The sequence below is a fragment of the Antrostomus carolinensis genome, unplaced genomic scaffold, assembly GCF_000700745.2.
Source record: "Antrostomus carolinensis isolate BGI_N321 unplaced genomic scaffold, ASM70074v2 scaffold23373, whole genome shotgun sequence".
NCBI classification, from domain to species: domain Eukaryota; kingdom Metazoa; phylum Chordata; class Aves; order Caprimulgiformes; family Caprimulgidae; genus Antrostomus; species Antrostomus carolinensis.
The window spans coordinates 15,123-38,394 of record NW_010307580.1 but is presented as its reverse complement, the minus strand read 5'-3'; the positions used below and the strand labels follow the sequence as shown (position 1 = coordinate 38,394).

The 23,272-nt window shown below is 41.3% G+C and overlaps 1 protein-coding gene across 1 annotated transcript; it reads left to right on the top strand.

Annotated features, from left to right (window-relative positions):
• Positions 1-327: 327 nt before the first annotated feature.
• On the top strand, positions 328-22,087 carry NYAP2 (neuronal tyrosine-phosphorylated phosphoinositide-3-kinase adaptor 2; the record flags this gene model as incomplete). Its single annotated transcript, XM_010165490.2, has 2 exons — positions 328-626; positions 20,973-22,087. Coding segments are annotated over 2 exons (1,414 nt in total), but the record flags the coding sequence as incomplete, so codon positions are not given.
• Between the last annotated feature and the right edge of the window lie 1,185 nt (positions 22,088-23,272).

Below are 23,272 nucleotides of genomic sequence, written 5' to 3'. Positions count from 1 at the left end.
AAAATCTGTTCAGAATTCTGAGGTTTTAAATTTGGTCTATAGACAATTTCTAGTTACAGTGCTATGAAATCTGAATAAAAGCTTTTCTCAATTTCTTCGTGTAAAATTTTGAGTGAGTGCACAGTGGTATATCTATGTTTCCGTTGTTGGCAACTTATATTGAAAAATAGACTATTCTAGTAGTCATCTGGTTTTAAGAAGAGAGCATTGCTTATTTCCAAATTCAAAAGTATAGTCTGCTCATCACAGGCAGAACTGAGACCCTGGTTCCTGGCACAGTTTAGGCAAAGATGGATCATTTATGTATACGCGTATTTTCTCTTACAGCATAGGTGGAGAAGTAGTGAGAGGAAATGAAGGAAGCTACGTGGGGAAACATTTCCGCATGGGATTTATGACAATGCCTGCTCCTCAGGACAGACTACCACATCCTTGCTCCAGTGGCTTTACCGTGAGATCCCAGTCTCTTCATTCTGTTGGAGGAACCGATGATGAAAGTAGCAGCTCTCGTAAGCAGCCACCTCCAAAACCTAAGCGAGACCCCAACACCAAACTGAGCACCTCATCTGAAACAGTCAACACTGGAACAACAATTAAAAGTGGGAAACTACCAGACAGGACTGAAGGTAAACACTATAATTCTTTGGAAAAAAAGATTTTTGGTGACCCAGTGTTAAGATTCTCCAGTTGATAATAACGCATTTAAGAATTATCTGTACGTTTCCCTATCTGTGTAATGGTGCCAGCACAGGTATCCTAGATCACTGTTCTCCAAATCTGGGACCAGTGGGTAATTGCCAACCTTTGACATTTCTCACAGAACTGAACCACTTACATGGCCTAGTTATATACTGGGGAATGCGTTGAATTTATTCAAAACAAAGGGAAAAAGAGATTGCTATCAGATGGCATGGAGGACAATGTTATCTGCATGCCATCTAAGGACCACTCATTGTATCAGTAGAACTGTTGAAACCACTTCTTTGGAAAGGATCCTTCTCAACAAAGAAGTGAAGAACAGAAATCGTTAAAGAGAATATTACGTGTCCCTAAAACTCTACAGCAAGGAAATACCATCCAGTGGTAAAAATTGCACCTGAAATGGTATAATGTATTGCCCAAAGCTTCTATTTGCATGAGTCTACATTTTCTCTTCCCATTCGTCCCAGTTACATTTCAGCAATGCAACATTCAGAAAATAAACAAATGTGTTGAATAAAGATATCGCTTCCTTACTCTGAACTGCTAAAGATGAGCTAATGCTATAGGGATCTTTTCCTTCCTTTCTTCCATGCTGGAAATGTATTTTGTGCAGCAGTAGGACCAGCTGTACCCCCTGCTAGGAGAGATCAGGATGATTCTGCTTCACAGTGTGAACTGTAAGAAGGAACCCTTAGGGACAAATGGTTTTGATCAGTGCTGGTCTTTCCCACTGCTATGTTACATATTGGTTTTGACATCCCATGCAGTGTGTTGTGCAATTGGTGTGTATCGCTTTTGGTTGTTGTTGTGGTCAGAAATACTTGTTGGTTACATTCACGCTACAACTCCTTTTAAGCAAATCTGATTTAAAAAGTCATCAGTGATAACAGTTGCAAAGGAAAGTATAATTCAACTGATGGCATGTATATCTACGATTGTGAGGTTGAACAGAAACACTGAACAGAACTGTAGATTTATTTATGCTGTTGTTTGTAGTTCTTTTGCCTGTGACTTTTACCATTACATCTGTAGCTTGTCCTTTACAGTGACCGTTACATCAACTCCACTGAACAGACTAACAGGACAAATCCAAGCATTAAGTAGCTACCCTTAATAAAAGTAGTTTACCACAATTTTACTAAACCAAAGCCTACATAGAAACCATTCAGAGGTTCAAACTCAAAAGTTCTTTTAAAAATACTGTATTTTAAAATATTTTTATAATTATTTAATATATATTAGCACTCTTTCTTCCTGAGTCTGCCCAGCCAGAATTACCAAGGCTAAATTAAGTTTGTTTTGCAGACAGAACAGTAAGATAGGCTGTAATGTTTTCTAACTTATTTAATGAATATTCCTGCAAGTGTGCATTGAGTCACATAGCTCTTCGGTATAGCTGGCCTTGGCATTATATCTAGGATGATTAGGAATGAGGTCTGTTTTACATATATCCCCCAGCCTTTTTCCTCATTTACTGAGAAGCAAGAGACTTTGACAGCCTTAAAAGTAGCAATAATAATAATGATAGTGATAATTGAAATACATCAAAGTATTTTACCAATCTCACAGAAGTTATGGCAGACTCCTGAAGCAGTTTGTGTCCTCATGAAACTAGATCTTCTTCAGCATTATTATTATTATGGAAGGTTATGAAAATTTTTCTTCCTTTCCCTCATCTCTCCTGTCATCTGATATTTGACATGAAGCACGTAATATATAGTCATGTGCCTCCTGACAGATTTCATCCAGGCTGGATTTCTAAAATGCTTTGCTGTCACCAGGAGAGGCTTTGTTCTCACCTGTGCACTGCAAGGTAATGTATTTGTTTTGATGAAAGAATTTTCACAGTGATCATCTGACTAGCATAGGAATGTTTATACAAAAACTGTGGTCAGATGTTGATGAGGACATCTAAAGATAAGCAGAACTAGATGAAAGTCAAAGTTCATTATCTGCAGTATTGATTTGATACAAATATTAAACCAATTTTGTCCCAGATTATGAAATTATTATTGTTGCTTTACAATTAAGGAAACCTGTGAAGCTTTTTTATGTACCAGTGTTAAGTTTCTCAATATCTAGTAGTTCTCATTCCGGTAGCAGTCTTTGAATTCAAGAAATTGTAAACCTGCATCTTTCCAGTTTCAGGTAAGATTCGATACTCATGTTTTCCTAGGGAGGTCTTTGGAAGCTCAAGTCCAAGAACATGCAGGTTTAACTTTAAGCCATATTGTCCATATTGTACCCAAATGTTTGTATATGCATGTGCCTCATTCATTTGCATGTACTTGTGGTATTTGCAGGCTGAATGGCTACAGCCTTTTCCAGGAACTATGGAAAACAATGATGAAAAACCCTATTGTTTCTCCATCAACTATTGTGGAATTTCTACAAAGGACTTGTCACAAAATTGTTCCCAGCTCATTTGTTTTTATGGCAATACAGAATAATTCAGATTATAATGTCTATTGTTTGACCTTGTGGCTACTTTGAAAAGGAAATTGCTACATTTCCTAGGCGACCAGGGACAGCTTCAGCTCTGATTTTTGTTAAACACATTTACCCTTTGCTTTTTGGTAATGATCCAGTTTATACAAACAAAAGCACTGACTAATAGTAACTTTTTTTCTTTTTCTGATCATAGTAAAGTCAAAATATTTAATCCATCCCATCATAATAGCTACCATAACATTAGATTATATTTTGAATATGACTCTGACTTTACCGCACAAGCAAGTAGCAGAAGCTTAAAAGTGGTCATGAGCTTGAAAGACCTCCAGAAGCACAAATAGCATCAGTAGCAGCCACATCGGCTCTGTACACTTTTCCTGTAAGTGCTTTTGCTTCCAAATTTGTGGGAGTGTGAGAATCTTCTAAGTTGCCATGGCATGTATTAGCCCTGTCTCATTGTACAGCAGTGTGATAACGCTTTGGTTTCTGTGTCTCATTCCAGTCTACCTTGGCTCTGCCAGAAAAAGCACTCTTCAGCCCCAAGGCCCCATTCTCTTTTACTTGAATTTTGTAGCTGTGTTTCCACACTTTTGTGTCCCTTCTTATGCTTCAATATTCTTTTTTTACTCTTCCGGCTACCTCTCATATGCACCCACTGAACACCTTCCACTCATTGCATTTCTCCTCCGTAACAGATTTCTAGAAGGTTGTTTCTAAAAATGTGGGCTGTCTTTTCTGCAGAGTTTTCAAACTCTGGTAGGAACAGCAAACAAATGTAGCTGTGCCCCATACATCACACTTTGGAAGTGAGAAGTGAACTGAAAAGGGTAATTTTAAATAATGTTTCAGCATGGAAGGCATATCTAACCTTGATCCTGAAAGGCTTTTTATTGAGAAAATGAAGCAGTTTAATTAATTGATGTGCTTTCGGTGCCCAATCTTGCAGAAAAATGAAATAATAAAACAATATAATTGGTGAATGTAACCAGTGGTTTTTGATACAATCAGTGCATGTTCACAAGAAAAGCACAAACATAAATGAAGAGCTGTAAGTGAATTGCATTTTAAAAGTTAACTTTTTGTTAAAATAGTGTTTGGCAATATAGATGATGACTACATTATATAAAAACATGCACATAAAATATATATAATATAATTTAATTTATATATGCATAATGTACACATAATGAAAATGGACAGTTTTACATGCTTGCATGTACATACAAACATGGGCACACAAATGCAAATTATAATCCAGTAGCATTTTCAAAATGCTGTTTGTGGTTGTAATTCTGCTCTTGCCAGAGACCACAGAAGGTTTAGGTCTGATATGTGAAAATGCTTGCAGGGATCATGACCTCTCAAACTCACTCAATTTGTCTAGTGTTTTCCTTCTGAGTGTCATGTGTGGAAGAAGATATCCTTCTTGCTGCTTTCTAAGCCCATACAGTGGAAGCCTTTCTGTGTTGCTCAGCAATCTCTACAGGTGGGCAACTTGTAAGGAAAATTTTCCTCTGGAGGAAAGCAATTACAGTAACTGTAACTGGGGTTGCAGTCCAGCTGCTCTCTCTCATAAATCTAGTTTTCTGTCAGCTAGACTGGTGACTCTGCATTGTAAACTTGGAACTTTTGCTGCTGTCACTAAGCAGAACTTGGATTAAAGGGATTTAGCACTTCTGCTGTTTTTGTGTGGTGCTGGTTTCCTTTTATTTCCTATTTATTTTTTATTAGTGAATAATGCATTTAACCTGAACTTTGAAATAGTGTCTTCTGCAGTAACCATGTCATGTCCTTCCTTACAACCAGATCTTATTCCCCCATCTTTTCACCCATGCCTACTGACAGATGAGTTCTGGTGGGTGTAGTTATGGGCAGTTTAAGATGCTACTGCTTCTGGGCTATCTGCCAGACATGACAACCCGGTGCTGATGTAGCAGAATGCAGTATTTTAGGGACATGGCTTTGAGACACTGGTGTTGCTACACCACCCTGCTGCTGGGCAGGAGCTGTGGCAGGGGAGTAGCATGGGCAGGTCTGGTGAGAAGTATCCTGCAGCAAAGTCTGTCAGAGCCCTGTGCAGTGAGCACGAGATCCATACAGATGGCTCTTGGAACACACTCCTTCTTAGCAAGGGCCAGTCGTCACGGTGGCCTGTGATGCTGCTGCAATGCCGGGTTGTGGGTTGGGGAGCAGGGGAAGGACAGGCTGCGTGGCTGTGGCAGGACGGGGTGTGCTGCTTCCTGAGGTCTGGCCTCCTCCCAGGGCAGGAGGCTCCTCAGGCAGGAGCTCAGCCAGAGCCCCCATGTGTCATTGTGCCCAAGAGGCCTGAGCACTTGCATGTTGTACAGTGGATTTTTTTTTAGTACATTTTCCTCTTTGGAACAGCCTGCTCCATATTTTAAGCACAGCATTTTTTCCCATGAAAAGCTGCAGCTAGCGTTCATGTTGGCTCTACAGGTATAATGCAAGCTGGTGTTCAGCCATGTATAAAGCAGTGTCTGTTTTCCTTCACATACCTTAATCTGATTCTTGATCTCAGTGCTGCTTTACCCATTATTTTTTGTACACTGTAATGTATCTTTTGCAGTCTGTGAGGCTGAAGAGGGCTTAACTTGAAACTGTGCATAGTGGGAGAAGGCAGCAGGCAATGATGGAGGGAAAAGTCAAAGCCAGCATGAGAAAACACATGCCCTGGTGTCGGTAGAGTGGAGTGGAGTTGGCTCTTAACTACCATACATGACTCCAGAGAGCTGTCCTCCATTCCCAGGTGGCATGGGATGGATGTGGTTCCTTCAGCAGCACTAGAGCAATGCAGTGTCTACTAGAAACCTCACGCTTCTTTCCCTTTGTTCAGCCCTGCATCTCGGCAGCATCCTTGCTGCTGCGGTGGTTAAAGAGCTGGAGGGCAGCGCTGGTCTGACTTTGCCATGGGACTCTGCCCAGCAGTGCCCCTGCTCTGTGTTTGGACACTGGTTGCTGAAGCACCTTGTACCCACTGACCTGCGCTCTAGCAAGAAGAGATTTTGGTCTATTCTGTAGTATTTAATATCTTGGGAATTTTCAAAGGCTTTGTTTTTGGTGGGGTGGGGGTGGTAGTTTTTCAGTGTTTTGGGGTTTGATTTTCTTTGCTTTTGCTGAAATTTCAGTTTGCCCCTCCCTGCAGCGAGTCAGTTTTCAGATTGCAGCTCCCAGAGCTGGGTTACGTTCCTGTGCATACCACCTCCTCCAGCCCTACATCTTTTCTGATCTGTTTTCTGGTCCCTCAGATAAGGGAGGGCAAAGGGGAAGAAAGGAATGAAAGCAGCAGTTCTTATAGCTGCTATAATAGCTTTCTGTGCAGAGCAATGAACACAGTGTGATTTTTGGAGGGATTTATAAACAAGTTTTGAAGCCACAGAGGGAGTATGTTCTTACCCTCAAGGCACATATGCATACTCATTAACGTTAATGTAAGCTGCAAGCATTGAACAGAAAATAGACCATGCAGTGGTAAAAGGCATGAAGATCTAGTCACCCACATGGGAATTGCATTGTGCCCACGACTTGGCAGTTCGTACTCTAGCTTTGTTGTGCTAGTCTATCCTGTGTATTTAGTATCTCTTTTTTTTTTCCTTTTTAATTTAGCAGAGTTGTTTTATATATTCCTCATCTCTCTTTTCACATTAGGATATTGCTCATTTACTGAGAGACACTGCACCTGTGTGAAAAAGCGCAAAATTAAATGTGCAGCCCCCCTGCAGTACAGAGATCTCTCTGCTCTGAAGGGGTGATGGAAGCTCTGATGTTCTTGATAATGGAAAAGCCTTAATAATGTGAGTTCAGGGAGCGTTGTGCTGATTTACCAGATTGACTGCAAATGCAACCAGTCCAGGAGGAGGCTACCTGCCCTAAGCTGTGGCTAGTAAAATCTGCTAAACACTTGTGATTTCTGCTGAGCATGTGGGCTTTTCTCAACTGTGTACTGCAGTGCTCCAGGGCTCAGGAGAGTTTGTAAGCCTGGGTGCAACCCCAGGCCCAAACTGCACTTGTGAATTCACACCATTCTGCCCTGGAGTTAGCAAACCATCTAGGACCTCAAAGCAGTGTTAAGTATAACACAGGCATGCTGAATAGGATATTTTCTCCAGGCTGCTGCCACCCTGAGTTCCACTGACTAGGAAAAAAGCCACTAGGCTGCTTTTAGAGCCAACTCAGCCCTGGAAGTACTTCAGCTGTGCTCTTCAGGTATCTGAATCAATAATCTTTACCAGAAAGACCACAATGAAGAGAGAGGCTCTGAAGAAAGCTATCATGTGGGTGCTCTTGTTCACTGCATGGTAAATTTGCAACCTCAATAGACAGCCCCTATGTAACTGGAAGGGTATGGTGTCAATAAATCCATTCATTATCATCAAGTCATTGTATGTCAAGCCTGGAATACTGCTAGAAAAAAATGTAAGTCATCATATTTGTGACTGTATTTCATTTTTTATTTTATAGCTCAGGAAACCATAGTACTGGACCTTCTCAGCATTTGCACCTGTGAGCTATGAAACAATAGATTCTTTCATTATTTTGTATCACTGAATGGCTCTGAAGTCAGGGCCAGGAGAGGAGGGGAGGAGAAATCCAGGTAATTCACTTGCCTCATTTTGGCAGCCCTTCAGAATTTTTTAAGTAAAATGAAATGCCTGTGAAACTACAAAAATACCAATTTTGGAATACTTGTACTGCACTTCTATTGTACATACTGTCTTAGGCATTGTCTGTTAAAGACATTGTGAACAAATGAGTAAGGGCTTGAGGGAACAGGCTGAAATCCTGAAGTCCCTGTTTGCTCTCAGAGCTGGTCTGTGATAATAGAGATGTCTGGCAAAACTAATTTGGAATTAAAGGAAAAATCACAGAACAGTTGCACTTTTTATTCCACAGCAAATACTCTGGGTTTCCACCTCTTTGTCTTACCTTATTTTTAACTGGTGTGCTGATTCTGTTCTCACTTAAACAACCAAATGAGACAAATCCTTATGGAGTGAAGCACGACTGAGCTCTCAAAGCATTTCCTGCCCAGAGGTTGATACTGGGGGAGCCAAGCACCCTACACTCATGTTGACTTTACTGGGAACACACAGTGCTTAGCAGAATCATGTCTCAAGAGATTTAAGTCTCGCTCTGGGGGAGATCTTGTCATGGCTATCCTCTGTTTCACTGGTAATTTCTTTCTAATTACTGTTTGAATATAGTAGTTTTGGTTGGTGCACTGGTTTGCTGCTTTCATCTCTTCCACTTGGCTTAATGCTGGATGACATCAAGCAACATATGCCTGACATGCTACAACTGTGGTTGGCATTTCATGCGTTTCAGTTCGTACGTGTGCAAACGTACATGTGTTGGGATAACATGCACAGCAGTGACAGCTCAACAGGGCACAGTTTCCTTTTTGCAATGCCATCAACTTGCCTGGAGGTTGCAGTTTACCAGCCTGGGTTTTTCCACACACAAAAAGCACACACAAATTTTTGTGCTGACTTCAGTGGCCATGACTTTGAACTGCTGACACTGCTGACAAGTCCAGTGTGATTTGCAGCTGGCTGCTGGTTCAGGGTGAGGGGAGGCTTCAGTGTGGGAAGTAAAAAGCTGGAGCATGGTGTACTTGACATCATCAAGAGGAATAGCTTAATATCCATTTCCAGTGTGGTGCTATAATACTTGCCATGGCTTCCATCATCTCTTGGAGCTAATAACGAATAATACTCTGCTTTCAAATTCACAACCAGCTTGCATGTAATGATTGAGGAACTCTAGCTCCTCTTATGCTTAGTAGTAAAACAAAACTAGCACTGCAAGTACAGGACTCTCTGGGCATAAACATGCCTGGAAAGACTCAGCTCTGTGTTGGGAGTATAACCTTTGGGTTGTTGGCCTTAACAGCGCTTTGTGGGATGAGGAAAATTCCTGCCATTTTCCCCTCCATGCATGACTGCAAAGGGAGCTGTCTCCCATTTGCTCTTGGTAAAATACAGAAGGATGGCTTAGTTATAAATCTTGCCTTAGGATCAAATCTTGCCTGTGCCTCAGTGATATGGATGAATTCTTGCAAAGAGCTTTGCTTCTGAGCAATAGCAAAATGAAGCAAGCTGTAAACACTGGGTTATAGCAACAGCTCCTAGTTTCCTGTGGTGGTGGTGCAACTGCTTGAAGCTTAGCTGCATCCCTATGTCTTAGTGACAGTGGGAATAGTTGCTAGTTCAGTCTTCATGGGGAACTTAAACAACTGCAAGATAGGATAAAAAGGAATATTTCTTGCAATGAAAAGTTGCTTGGCAAAGGAAAGGATATGTTGAGAAAGCTGACTGAGATAACCCACTGTAAATTTTCAGGCAACACCAAGTTGGGTGGGATTGTTGATCTGCTTGAGGATAGGAAGGCTCTACAGAGGGATCTGGACAGGCTGGATTGATGGGCTGAGGCCAACTGTATGAAGTTCAACAAGGCCAAGTGTTGGGTCCTGCACTTGGGTCACAACCACCCCATGCAATGCTACAGGCTTGGGGAGGAGTGGCTGGAGAGCTGCCTGGCAGAAAAGGACCTGGGGGTGTTGGTCAACAGCCGGCTGAACATGAGCCAGCAGTGTGCTCAGGTGGCCAAGAAGGCCAGTGGCATCCTGGCTTGTATGAGAAATAGTGTGGCCAGCAGGACCAGGGAAGTGACTGTCCCCCTGTACTCGGCACTGATGAGGCTGCCCCTCAAGTACTGTGTTCAGTTTTGTGCCCCTCACTGCAAGAAGGACATTGCGTTGCTGGAGTGTGTCCAGAGAAGGGCAGTGAAGCTGGTGAAGAGTTTAAAGAACAAATCTTATGAGGGGAGGCTGAGGGAACTGGGGTTGTTTAGCCTGGAGAAAAGGAGGCTGAGGGGAGACGTTATTGCTCTCTGCAACTACCTGAAAGGTAGATAGGACAAGAGGAAATGGCCTTAAGTTGTGCCAGGGGAACTTGAGGTTGGATATTAGGAAAAACTTCTTCACCAAAAGGGTTGTGAAGCATTGGAACAGGCTGCCCAGGGAAGTGGTGGAGTCACCATCCCTGGAGCTATTTAAAAGATGTGTAGATGTGGTGCTTAGGGACATGGTTTAGTGGTGGACTTGGCAGTGTCAGGTTTATGGTTGGACTCTTAAAGGTCTTTTCCAGCCAAAATGATTCTATGATTCTGTAACAGTTTCAGCAATCACTTGGCTTTTCAGTGGCAAAACCAGAATTGGCTTGTTCCTTTACTCATGCCACCATGTTCTGTACTTAGTTGAACCATTAGGGCTGGCCTAGGGGCTCTGCTGTAAGGTTGGATGGGTCCAAATTATAAGTAAATGGGAAGAAGGGAAAAAACAGGCTGCCCAGGGAGGTTGTGGAGTCTCCTTCTCTGGAGACATTCAAAACCCGCCTGGATGCCTTTCTATGTGATGTCATTTAGGTTCCTGCTCTGGCAGGGGGATTGGACTAGATGATCTTTCGAGGTCCCTTCCAATCCTTAACATTCTGTGATTCTGTGATATTGGCTAAGACCTTTTAGCCTGTGATACTGTTCTTGCTTTAATTGCCTTTCATTTACCTTAGCTTTCCAAACATATTTGCTAGAGACCTCCACTTTCCTCATCGTTCCATATTCTATCTTCTGTTTCTTGGTCTTTTTTCCTTTTTTTGCAGGGTGCTAGTTTTTAATCAAGTGTCTTATTCTCACTGGTTCTGCTTGTGAGTTGAACAGAACAGGTTCTGCAGTCATGGGTGAGGTAGGAATGGCTTCTGGCAGCAATTCCTCTGTTCCTTTATGTGCTCCATCTTTGTCTTTTCATCCTCCATCTCAGTTCTCAGGTGGCACAATGAGATTAAGCCTGGCATTTGAAACAGGAGAGGACTCTCCCAAAGCTTGTCTGGAGGTATGTACAACACTGTCAGAATGGTAGTGTACACTGCAGCCTTACCAGGTGAGTTTATGGTGATTAGGCCTGTCTGCATGATCCTTATAGATCAACACTGTCATAGGCTCTACTAGTTTCACTAGACCACTCTGAAAATAAATGCAAGATGAAATGATAGCTGCCAGGCGCATAGAGAAGCTCTGAGTGGGAGGCAGCTGATAACTTATTGCTTGTCTGTAATTTTGTCAACACTTTATTTAGAGTTGAGGAGGAAAGAGGAGTCACCTCTATGAAGACGGAAGGAAAATGAATAGCTGTGAGGCTTTTTTCCTAAAGCCGATTACCCTGAGTATTTCAGTAATGGTCAGCCTCTGACCACAGAGCTATTACAACTCCAGGCACTGCTGCCTGCCTGTGAACTGCTCTGACAATGCTCTGCCCACTTCAGCTATCATCATATTCACCCAAAAGATGCATAGTGACAACGTGCACTTTTTAGGGATTGCTTCTGCAGGGTCACCTTGTGTCCTTTTGGTAGAGGCAGGAATGTTCCCCTTTAGATGAACCCTTGTTCACTGGGGCTCATTTGCTTTCTCCATGCTCCTGCTGTAGTGACTCATTTGACCCCTGAGATCAACCTTGTGCTTTGTTTTGAAATGTGAGCTCCAAGGCTGAAGGGTCTGCCAGATGTGTCATTCAGCAGCAGCAAGAGGCTTTTTATACAATGGCCTCAAGGAAAAGAATTGTACAAAGCCCACAAAATTTCTGGGGGAGAGGAGGTTGGTGAGATCTGCTGGTTCCTTGTTGCTGGTGGGAGATACTCAGGAAGTGCAGGAGCATCTGTGGGGCTGCCGTGCCTGTGGAATAGTTGGACACAATATGTTTCATGTTGGAGTCCCCAAGAGGTCAGTATTAGGCACAATATCACCTCGGTAGGTCTGCCAGCTTGATTTAATGGGCTGCAATTATTTTAGAAGCTCAGCAAACAGATTGCTACTTATGTAAGCAAATAATGGATTTGACCTACTTATTGTATCTGTAAGTAGAAGATAGGCGTTACTGTGGATCTAAAAAATGAAGACACTCGTATCTCCAGTCAAATTATTCTAGTCTTTGCATATAGTCACTGCTAGTGTTCTGGACAAGATGTTTGTGAACCAAACAATTAAATCAAATGAGTAAATACAGAAAATTTTTCTAGATAAATGAAGTAGATGAGTTAAAAATACTGTTTCATTAAGCATTCGTTCTTTCTCTAGCTTGATTTTCTTCTTTCCCATTTTTCCTGTAAGTCATTTGAGAGCCCACTGTTTGGGTGCAGAGTTAGAAATTTGGAAATCACCCAGAGCTAGGAACTCTCAGAGAGATCAGTTTTGCTCAGTGTCTCTGAGTCAGAAAGCCTCCTTACTGTACCTTCCCTGAGAAGTTAATGGAAGTCCAGCAAGTGATTTCTCACATCATCTCCCTCAGCTACGATAGACTGTAATCAATAACAGTGTTGTTCCTGTGAAGCCAGGAGTTGCATTCAGTCTGGAGTATGCCTTATTTACAAGAGCATTGCCAAATGATGCCACAGAGGCCTTCAGTGACCTTTGGGCAGCAGGTAATATATGAATAAGCAGTTCAGCCCTCAAAGGCTTACTGGTATCATAGTGGTGTCCGCTACATACCAACCTCATATGATGTAGGTGTGTAAGGCACGTGTGGGTGGTTCTTAGCTCTTTGCACATAGCTGGAAGCATCCCTTTCTGAGCAGAAGTGAGATCTTTTCTTTCTGCAGGTCAACAGAAATGCTGCTGTGCTTGCAGTCACCATGTGGAACAGCCTGTTGAAACTCAGTCAGACAAAATGCAGAGCCTCACTATCTTCTGCATGATATTCGGGGAGTGTGAGATGGATAGCTACAGCGAGGGAGAGGGGGCAGGTAGCGCAGGGTGACAGCTATGTGGGAACTGGGCTCTAATAGCTGCACCACAGCGAAGATGCTGGGTGGGGGGTGGCAGGGGCTGATGTCGCCCATCGTTAGTGTGAAATGCAGTCAGTTTGTGGGTAGCTGTAGGAATAGAGGGATAACAGTTAATTTACAGTAAAAAAAAAGGCTGTTCAGGTTTCATCTCCAAGATGACAGTCAAGATACCATAAGTGTTGCTTTAAAACTGAAGGGTTTGCTCTTGTTGCTGATCTGTGGCTGTTTTTCCATACTCTGTTGTGACCATGTTTAACTCTTCAGTGCTCTGACTCTGTATAGGCTCCTGCAGTACAGCACCAGAGCCACCAACAAACAAGCACATACACTTTGCAAATTAATTTCTCTGCAAGCATGATTCAGTAGTTCTGTTTGCATACTCTTCATGTAATTCATCAAATGATGCTTGTGATTGATAAATTCCCGTGCCAATTGCCTTTCTGTATCTAAAATTCCTTCAGATTTTATACAGTTACAGAATTTTTTACTGCTACTGTTGCACTGGCTGCAAAATCTGTTTTGCATATGCAGGCTGCAAGGTGTCTGAAACAGAACAAACCAGCACTTCAGCAATATTGGTTGCATGTGTGGGCAGTGTGAGGATGCTTTACTCAGATTCCCACTTCCCCAGTAATCCTCCCACCTCTCCCTCCTCAGAACCTGCTTCCACTGGAACTGCTGCAGCGTACACCCATGTAATGCCATAGATCCAGGCCTCTTCTGTCTGGGCGTATTAGTTCGAGGATATTTTTCTAAATGCATACTCAAAAATCATTGCAACCTAAAAGAAGTTACTGTGAGATTTTTCGTTTGCCTCCATTTGCACTCAGTTCACTAGTTTTCCTGTAAAAGGAAGATGATTCAAATTGACTTTTCTTACTTATCCAAAATCTTGCTTTTTCTGCCTTTCCAGGGCTGTGCTAACTGACAATAACTTTTAGCTTCAGTGAATAGTACAGAAAGGCTTGATTGCAAATAATTTGTAATTATTTCTCAACCACTCTCTTTTCTCTTTTTCTTTGTCCATTCAATGATATCTGGAAAAATCAGGGACATCAATTACTCATTCTTTAAAAGGACTTGGATGTGAAGTCCAAAATATATGAAAGCACAGGGCCAGGCATTCAGAAAGAGACTTAATCACTTTGTAATTTTCTGAAAGGCTTTTGGAGACCTTTTCACTGTGGGAAAGGGTAATAAGCAGAGCTCAGTGTGTCAGGCACAGGGAAGCAGAAGGCTATGGAGGAGAAAACCTGGAAGTCAGTCTGTTCTGGAGCATGGCAGTTTGGGGAGGGACTCTCTGCAGTATGCTGATACTCCAAAGTTTTTCAAATGTCCTGGCATCTCTGGGTCTGCCCTCATCTTGATAATGCAGAGCAACAGACCTGCAGCTTGGGAGGAGGCTCTGGCAGCAGGGTAGTTAGTGAAGGGGCTGACTTTTGTGAACCTCGGGCACGTGTGTCTCCCTTGACATTTACAGCATGTAAGGAGCTGTGGTGTTGGGGCTGAGGATTTTGTGGCCCAGATACACAGCTCTAAGCTGAATCTGGCAGCAGCATGTCTTCAACTGTGGTGCCTATCAGTTACAGTAGTTGTACTGTTGGATTAATGCAGAAGTGAATTTAACTGCAGGGCCCAATTCTGTTCTCTGTTGCACTGCTGTTTAATTCTGGAATATCATTACTGAAGCCACTAGGTTTCAACTACTTTGAATTAGAGCAGAAATCAATCATTCTAAAAGCTGAAAGAAGTTGTAGCCAAAATAAAGGGACCTTTTGAAGAAGTCTCCTTAATCATAGCCTTGAGACATTTGAGTAGCCCATCGGTATGATTTTATGATACTGTCTTTTAGTTCTTCTATTTTAAGTATAGTTTTGTCCTCTTTAAATGCCCAAATAATTTCCAGTAAGAGCTAATAGATTCAGGAGAGGGAAAAAATATGTACTGCATGAAATCATTGTGCTGAAACCTCCTTTTGCTTGCAAGGCTGTTTGAATGAATCAGATGGTTCTTTTATTCCTTCCATGTTCTTTCCCTCTTTGCTTTTTCCTACCAGCATCTTTTAGAAAAGGAAAAGGTAACCTGCAGTGAAAGGACTTGTGTCCATGGGGACATTGCTATTTTGAAAGCCAAAGTTTTTTCATGACAGAGACGTGTTCTCTGATGTTGCTGCAACCTAGTGATGACGTTTCTATATTCATTTGCTAAGATGCATCTTTGTGTGTATTTTATGGCTGTTCACAGTGTAGGAACATTTGCCTTCAAAAACCCCTTGAAGAAGAAAAGATGCGTGTTCAACACTGCATGTTTAATAGATACATTTAAATTTGCTTTTATTTTCTACTGTTGCTTTCCAATGATGGGAACCACTGTGCAAGGATTGATATAAATAAATTCATTAAAATACAAACCTTTCATAAAATACCTTAGAGCCTAAACTGGCCAAAGATAGATGGTCAAAAGTGGCATTAAGGGGTAAAATGGCAGACGAAGTCCTGTGGCCTGTGACAAAGAGATGAATTAAACTCGGATCTCCCGAGTGCTGATCTTTTGCACAGTTCAGAGGACTGTGCCTTCTTAAATTCAGTTTCACTGAGAATATACAAACTTCATCTACAGAGACAATGAAATCCAGTCCGATAATAAGCACTGGTGCACAAATGCACTTATGATTATGTGCAACTTTGAACAAGCAGTTAATTTCATTAAAGCCAGTGGGGTTACTCAGTCTTGAATTTACACACACACACATATATATATGTAGGTTCTGTGCTATCCTAGAGATGGATTTTGTCTGTTGAATTATGTGATGTAAAGCAGAACCTGGTCCATCTTTGATTCAGAATCCAGCACATTCAGCATTTAATTAAAGGAATTCTATTTCCTTTCACTCCTGGAGGCACTTTTTGATAGAGATACCCTCAAAATACAGAAAGATCAATTCCTTCTGCATTTAAAGTAACTTTTTTAAGAATTTAAAAAAATTTTAGGCCCCAAATCATCCCTTCATTCAGAAAGAAATTGAATGCTATAGGATCTTGTAAAAACTGAAAGGGAGGAATTTTCCTGTTACTTGTGTTTTTATTCTGTTTGTTACAGTGAACAGCGCAATAAATCAGCTTGGTCTCTGAACTGCAAGAGCTGGTAAACACCCAAAGGACAATAGAAAATGACAAAATTCATTTTAGTTTTTAGATGTTTTCACTCATTCCTTATACAGCGAGCAAATAATAAAAAATAACCTGATAACATATTTTCGTATTTCAATCTCTCCTTAAAGAGTGAAAAAGTACTTCAGAAGGATAGGATGACCTGAAGCATTCTATATTTCCAAACTTAACTATGAAAGGCAGATTATCTGGGCATGTCTGAAAGCTATGCATAACCTTTGCACTACAAATATCTCATTTCAAAAATGTCATATTCTGCTTATTCAGTAGGGCTTCCATAAGGCTATTTTAAGCACTGTGCTTCTTGCTTCTAGATGAGAACAGAAATTATTAGAGCCTTCATGTTTCGTTTCCCTTGCAGCTTGTTAGAGCTAGATAGTTGCTTGGTAGTAGGATGCTATTAAACATGGAGTGTTCCTGCCCAAGCAGCAGAAACTCCGTGGAGCTCAGATTTGTTGGCAAGGATCATTGTGCCTTCAGTTTATCAACTATGGTTGTTTGGTCAGTTCTAATGCAAAAAAGGAGTCGGTAGCATAGCACCCCGAGCTCCCGCAGCCTCTGCAGCCAGGGCAGAGGACCGTGTAGCAGTTGCTGAGCTGTCTTCTCTCATTGCCTCCAGTCTGCTCAAACTCCTCGCAGACCTGATGATCCCTTGTGTTTGTGTGTGTCTGTAATAGAAGCACTCACAGAGCTTTGTGGTGCACTTTGACATGGCTGATTAAGGGAATTTGAACCTGGCAGGGAGAGAAATAGTCCTCACTTTCATTTCTTCCATTTAGCTGTGGATCGGGCTCTGTGTGCTCTGACGTACGAGAGGCAGTTTCAAGACAAGTTACTGGCAACAGTTGCACCAAGGATGTAGTAATCCATGTTGAAAAGCACTTAATTACTCCATGTTTAGAGCAGGCAACACGGCAGTATGTGTGTCACCAATATGTCAGCATGGTTTGCTTTTCATAGGAGTTTATGTTCCCAGCAGGCACGGAATGCTTTTTCTGCCTGATAAATGTCAAGTACTTAAAGCAATCTTGCCTCTTCCTCTATGGAGACTGCCAAATAATCTCCTTTCATTGACTGGGATCTTGCCAGGGCTTCTGCATTCACGCACATTTATCCCTGCCAAATGTTGGTAACCCAGGAACTGCACAAATACTCCCTGCTCCTTTCATTAGCTTTGCACAGCTCTGTTTGGTTGCAGGATTCATGGTTGGGGTTTTTTGGTGTGTTTTGTTTTGGGGTTATTGGGTTTTTTTCTGTTATTCTGAGCTGGAGCGGTAGCTCATGGTCTATATTCTGTTATCTGGTGTGCTGTAGAGTTCAGCCTTTGCTATGGAGCTGTGTTTCAGAGTCAAAACCTTTTAAAAATAAACATGATAAGTGTTTTGCATCATAGCCTTCTTAAAGCTAATTCAGTTTGCCTCCTGAATGCCCCACTGCAGCTGAGGGGAGTTCCCAGTGGGTGTTGAGCAGTTCCTCTGTTCCTAGTCATGGTAAAAACATTCCTTTGCTCTTTACCCTATACATTTACCTGTGTATTTTCTCAAAGAGGTCTTATAGCACCAAATATTCTTGCTCCATGTAGCATACATGAGGTACCTCTGTACCTCTATAAGGTTTATAAAATATTTAAAGCATTTAGTTTTAAATTTTAGTTTGAAAATTCCAGTCTGTCAAGGAGGGAAAAAGATCTCTGTAACATACCACCTCCTGAAAATAGATGCTTTAATAAAATAAACTGTGACAGAGGAAAAAATGCTTTTAATAGAAAATGGAAAGTAAATCTTTCACCTTGTCATGTTTCACCCTGTGCATCATACAGTGAGACTGGGTCATTTGACCTTTTTGTTGATAATGTCACCAAGATATTTTAGGCTAATGCTACATATCATGCAATGACAGATGAGAATGCTGTGTGTGTCACTGCAGTACTTAATTTCAACCCATGCAAAAATACTTTACAAGACTAAATGGCAGAATGTCAATCATTTTTCCATGACATTTCTCATTTCCTTATGTGTAATGTAATAACTTGTGAATGTTGTATATGCAAACCCCAACACCTAAGGATATGTCTAGACTACGTGGCAGAACCTCATCAGTTGGATAAAAACTGTGAAAATGGAAGGAGGGAAGAGGCAAAATATGCTATTTCTAATAATTTGTTTCAAAATGCAGTACTCTCAACTACTTTAGCTATTTTTTAGGTAAAAGATATCAGTTAACACTGATATCACGAGCCTTGAATGACCTCCAGCACAAGAGCATCTTTTGATTACTTTGTCCATCATTAGCATCTCTCCAGATAAAGAGATGGAAGAGTGCAATATGGCGACAGAGCATGTTCTCAGTGGGACACCCAGGGCTCAGGAGATGTAGAAGACAGCATAGGGACCTGGGGTCTGAGGAAGGCAGAGGAGCGGGGAGTGTTTGTATCTCAGGTATCCATTAAGGATGGTAGCACAATGCACAGGGAACTAAAGACTGCAGGAAGCCTCTGAATACAAAATACACAATTTTCAACTGCAGCAAAGTCTGTAATCCTTTAACCAGTCTAAAGGAGAGTTCAGGTCCTGGGCAACCTCTTCAGAAGTGATCGGGCAGTTTGTGCCAGTCTCATTGACTATCTCTTCATTTTAATGACACAAGTCTGAATAAGATTGCTTTTGCCAGGCTTGTAAATCAGATTAACAGAGGTGTAGAGAGAGGACTGAGATCAAGCTTATGTCAGCAGAATCTATATGAACACATTAGACAAATAACAGACTAAACAGAAAGGAAATAGTGATTTAGCTGAAAGCACAGCAAGAAAAATCTGCTGGTATTGTCAGCTACATCAGGAGTAATATTTTCTGCAAAGCCCGAGTGATTCTGGTAGCCTACATCTCATTCCCAAAAGTCTATCCTAATACTTTCAAGAAAATTAATTTGGGTTAATTAAAAAGACAAATTTAAACTGCATTAGGATATATCCACATAGTGAAAAACTATCAAGCTACCAAATACTCTTTTCTGTGGTAGCTTTTGCATGTCCCTAGCCTGCTGCAAAGTGGAACTCATTAATTGGAACCGTCATGAAAGTATAATATAATTTTTTGAGTTGTGGGTTTTGGGGTTTTTTTAAAGTCCTGGCAAGATTTCTTTTTCTTTTTGCTTTGTTGTACCTTAGTTATATGTTAAGCTTAAACAAATGCTGTTGATGAATGCTTACTTTGTATATGTGCACATGCATACGTTCACAGCTCCTCATTCCTAAACAAAACCGGAATCTTGTTTAACATCTGCCTTCATTGCCATGCCTTGAAAGAATTGAAGAAAGGTTATTTAGCAGATCGAAGCAGATGTGTGACACAGTGCTAAAACTATGTTTGAATCCTCCTCTGATACTGACCAAATCACATTAGTAAGGTGCTGTAATGCAAACGTCTTTTCAGCCTTGAGCCAGCATCCTCGCAGACTGTCAAAATACTTCCTTTCAACTGGCAGAGCAGTGCATCGTTGCTGCCTTTAGTAATATGTTTGAGGCTGTTTCTAAAAGAGATTTTTTAACTCCATGAGCACTGCCTGCTTCATTTAACATTAGATATTTGCTGGCTGTTTTCTGATGGGTCAGCAGAAGGTGTCTGGAAATTTCTCTGAGCACTGAGTTTGGAGTGGTGGATCTGTAGCAGTGAATTGCAGGGAGCAGCAAAGTTTGGTAAGACAGGAAAGCTGCCATTCTAAACTGGCCTGGAGTTTAGGATTTTTTTAATTGCAAAACTTACCAATGAGGTATCAAGGCTTTCAATGCAAGAACTATTTACCCTGTAAGAATATAAATCAGCTTAGTGTATGTAGAAAATTTTGTTTCTGAGTGAGTTTGTTGAGTCTGCTTAGGATAAAAACTGATTTCACCTGAACATTTAATGGGGTATTTTATTAATCCCAACATTTAATGAGATGTTTTATTAACTATTTATGCAAAGTGAACAAAATGCAATTTCCATGAGTTTCTTTATTGTTTAATTCATAAAGGAGAATTTCTAAGAAACCCTTGACCTCTCATTTCAAACAAATTTCATCACAATATTTTGGTTTATAATTGCAAAGACAAAATGATCTATTGTTTCTAGAAGTAACCTGTTTGGGAAGGATCTGAATCTGTGAGGTACTTTATTCCCCCTTTACTTCACTGAAGTCTTCACTAAATCATAGGTTAGAGCCCAGATAAATGATTAGGATTATCCCAACAGCAAATTTTACAGTATTTGTATGTGAGTGTTTTCTTTCTCTGTCAGTGCTGAGGGAATTGTTGTGCTTTATGCAAGAAGTTTACAATAAATAAAAAGGTCTTGATTCATCACTGTGTCACTGTAGAGTTACATCCCTGTCAGTGTGAAAGTCCAGCATCTTAACTGTTCTCTTGCAGCCATAAGGAGCTCATCTCCGTACTTAGTTTTATGTCTTTGGCAACTCTTTGGGTCTTTAAAATCCCACAGTGATATATTTGTAAAGCATAATATTTAAAAATGGAAAGTCCCCTGCCCAAAGAGTTTGGGAGAGAACAGATGTCTCGGAGGTAGGCAACTGCTCACTAGCTACTTAATACTGGACTGTCAGAGCATTCTGGGGTAAGATTAGGAGTGTTTTGAATAGGGTGTTATTTTTATAGTTTTCTACTGATGTAATACCAGAGAAAATGAGCAACAGGCTGGTCCCAGGAAATCCATTCCAGAATTAGGACACTGTAACAGAGATCCTGTGGCTAACAAAGTGTGTTATATACTTCTGATGAATTTATATTTTGTTCTGTTTTCAGTGTCAGCCAAACCAAGACCTCACAGTGATGAATACACAAAGAAGATTCCACCTCCTAAGCCGAAACGAAATCCAAACACTCAGCTAAGCACATCTTTTGATGAAACGTATATCAAAAAGCATGGCCCTATGAAGACAGCACTCACTAGGGATGCCTCTCTATCACAGGTCAGCAGTCCTGCCCCAGACACAGAGGAAGAAGAGCCTGTTTATATTGAAATGGTTGGGAATATCCTCAGAGACTTCAAAAGAGATGAGGATGACCAAAGCGAAGCAGTCTATGAGGAGATGAAATACCCTATATTTGATGATGTAGGCCAAGATTCAAAATGTCAATGTGAATATGACCATCACACTTGTTCTTCTCAGTGTGCTACTCCCACAGTGCCTGACCTAGATTTCACCAAGTCTTCAGTGCCATCTACTCCCAAGGGCTTGCTTTGTGATATACCCCCACCATTTCCAAATCTGCTTTCTCACAGACCTCCACTGCTGGTGTTCCCACCAGCACCAGTGCAATGTTCCCCGAATTCTGATGAGTCTCCTCTAACTCCACTAGAGGTCACAAAGCTTCCCGTTTTAGAAAATGTGTCTTACATCAAACAACAAGCTGGAGCTTCTCCATCATCACTGCCACCTCATACACCAGGCCATCAAAAACTGGAGAAAGACCAGACGGTATCTCATGGAACTAGCACGCCTGGGCACACGTCCTCACCTCCTCATCCTTCTACCTTATACAGAACACAGTCTCCACATGGTTATCCTAAAAGTCACTCTGCCTCACCTTCTCCTGTCAGTATGGGTAGGTCTCTTACTCCCTTAAGCCTCAAAAGACCTCCACCTTATGACTCTGTACATTCAGGAAGTCTCTCAAGAAGCTCTCCATCAGTGCCTCATTCTACAGCCAGAAACACATTGCAAGAAGGAGGAAAGATGGTAAATGCCTCGGTCAGTACCTATGGGTCATCATCTCAGAGCAGTTCCCGTTCTCGGACACCCACCAGTCCTCTGGAAGAACTAACCAGCCTCTTTACCTCTGGACGAAGTCTCCTGAGGAAGTCCTCCAGTGGCAGAAGATCTAAGGAACCTGCAGAAAGTAAGTTCTTGATGTAATTTCTCCTCATTTTTCCTTGTGGAATAATATCTTTCACTGTATTTTACTAAATCAAATGCTTGCAAAAATCGAATAACTCAGAAGTCGGAATTCCTTATGTAAATTTATTGTAATGGGAAGAAAAATGCTTATTGTTAAAATTGCTTTAGTTTTCATATTGTTATATCTCTAAGATTAAAAAAAAACCCCTTGGAGATATAACAAAATATAAAGATATAAAAAAAAGGATTTTATTTTTTAAAATATGCATACTGCACAAGTACAATTCATGGCTTGTTCTTTCAAAATGAGTCAGTTTTCATGAACTTTTCCACATCTGTAAGGGTTGCATGTGAGTTGGGATCTTTCCACCACATCACATCTTTCCTTTCTTGATGGATGCTAAGACAAAGTAATTGTCCAAGCAGCAAAATAATATAAATATATATAAATAATATAAAGCTAGCAAAATAACCAGACAATAGTTGGATTTTGGCAAATATCCACTGATCACCCTTAACTTGACCAGTGACCATGGTGTGTAAGATGACAACCAGAGGTACCAGCTTAAACCATTCATCTCCTTCCCTCTGCCTCCTTCTGTATTGTGCCATGGAGTATCTCTTCCAGCTGTGCTAGTGTAACTGGTTGGGGGGCCATCCTGTGGATTGGTCTGAAAACCAACATGACCTATAACACATTACTCACAGAGAGAAAAGCACAGGAGGAAGTTGTGCAGGAAAACCTTAAGCCAATATTGACTTTTCATATGCTGTATCCTAAAATCATTGTCCCATATGCATTCAGGTTTACACAATGTACACCTTTTTCTGAGCTAGTGAAATACAGAAACTCCTAATGAAATCAGCAGGAGTCTCAGGTGTGAGTGAAAGCAGAACCTGGCACCAGTATTTCTGTTACAAAAACGTTCCTGTTCAGTGGTGCCAAAGACGTCCCACAGTGGAAGGTCGCCCTGCCACATTATGCCTATTTGGCAGCTGTAATATGTTACAGACCATGTGATGGACCGTGCTGATTTATACCTGATAAGGGAGGGTGTTCTGGCTTCCAGGATACCATATGGCTACAGAAGAGAGCTGAATTCTGTACTGCCTTTCTGGGTGTGTTTGTGTCGCTCTGTTACATTACTCATTGCAGCGTGGTCACGTCACTTTGGGCCACACTCAGGGGGGCTCAGAAAAACA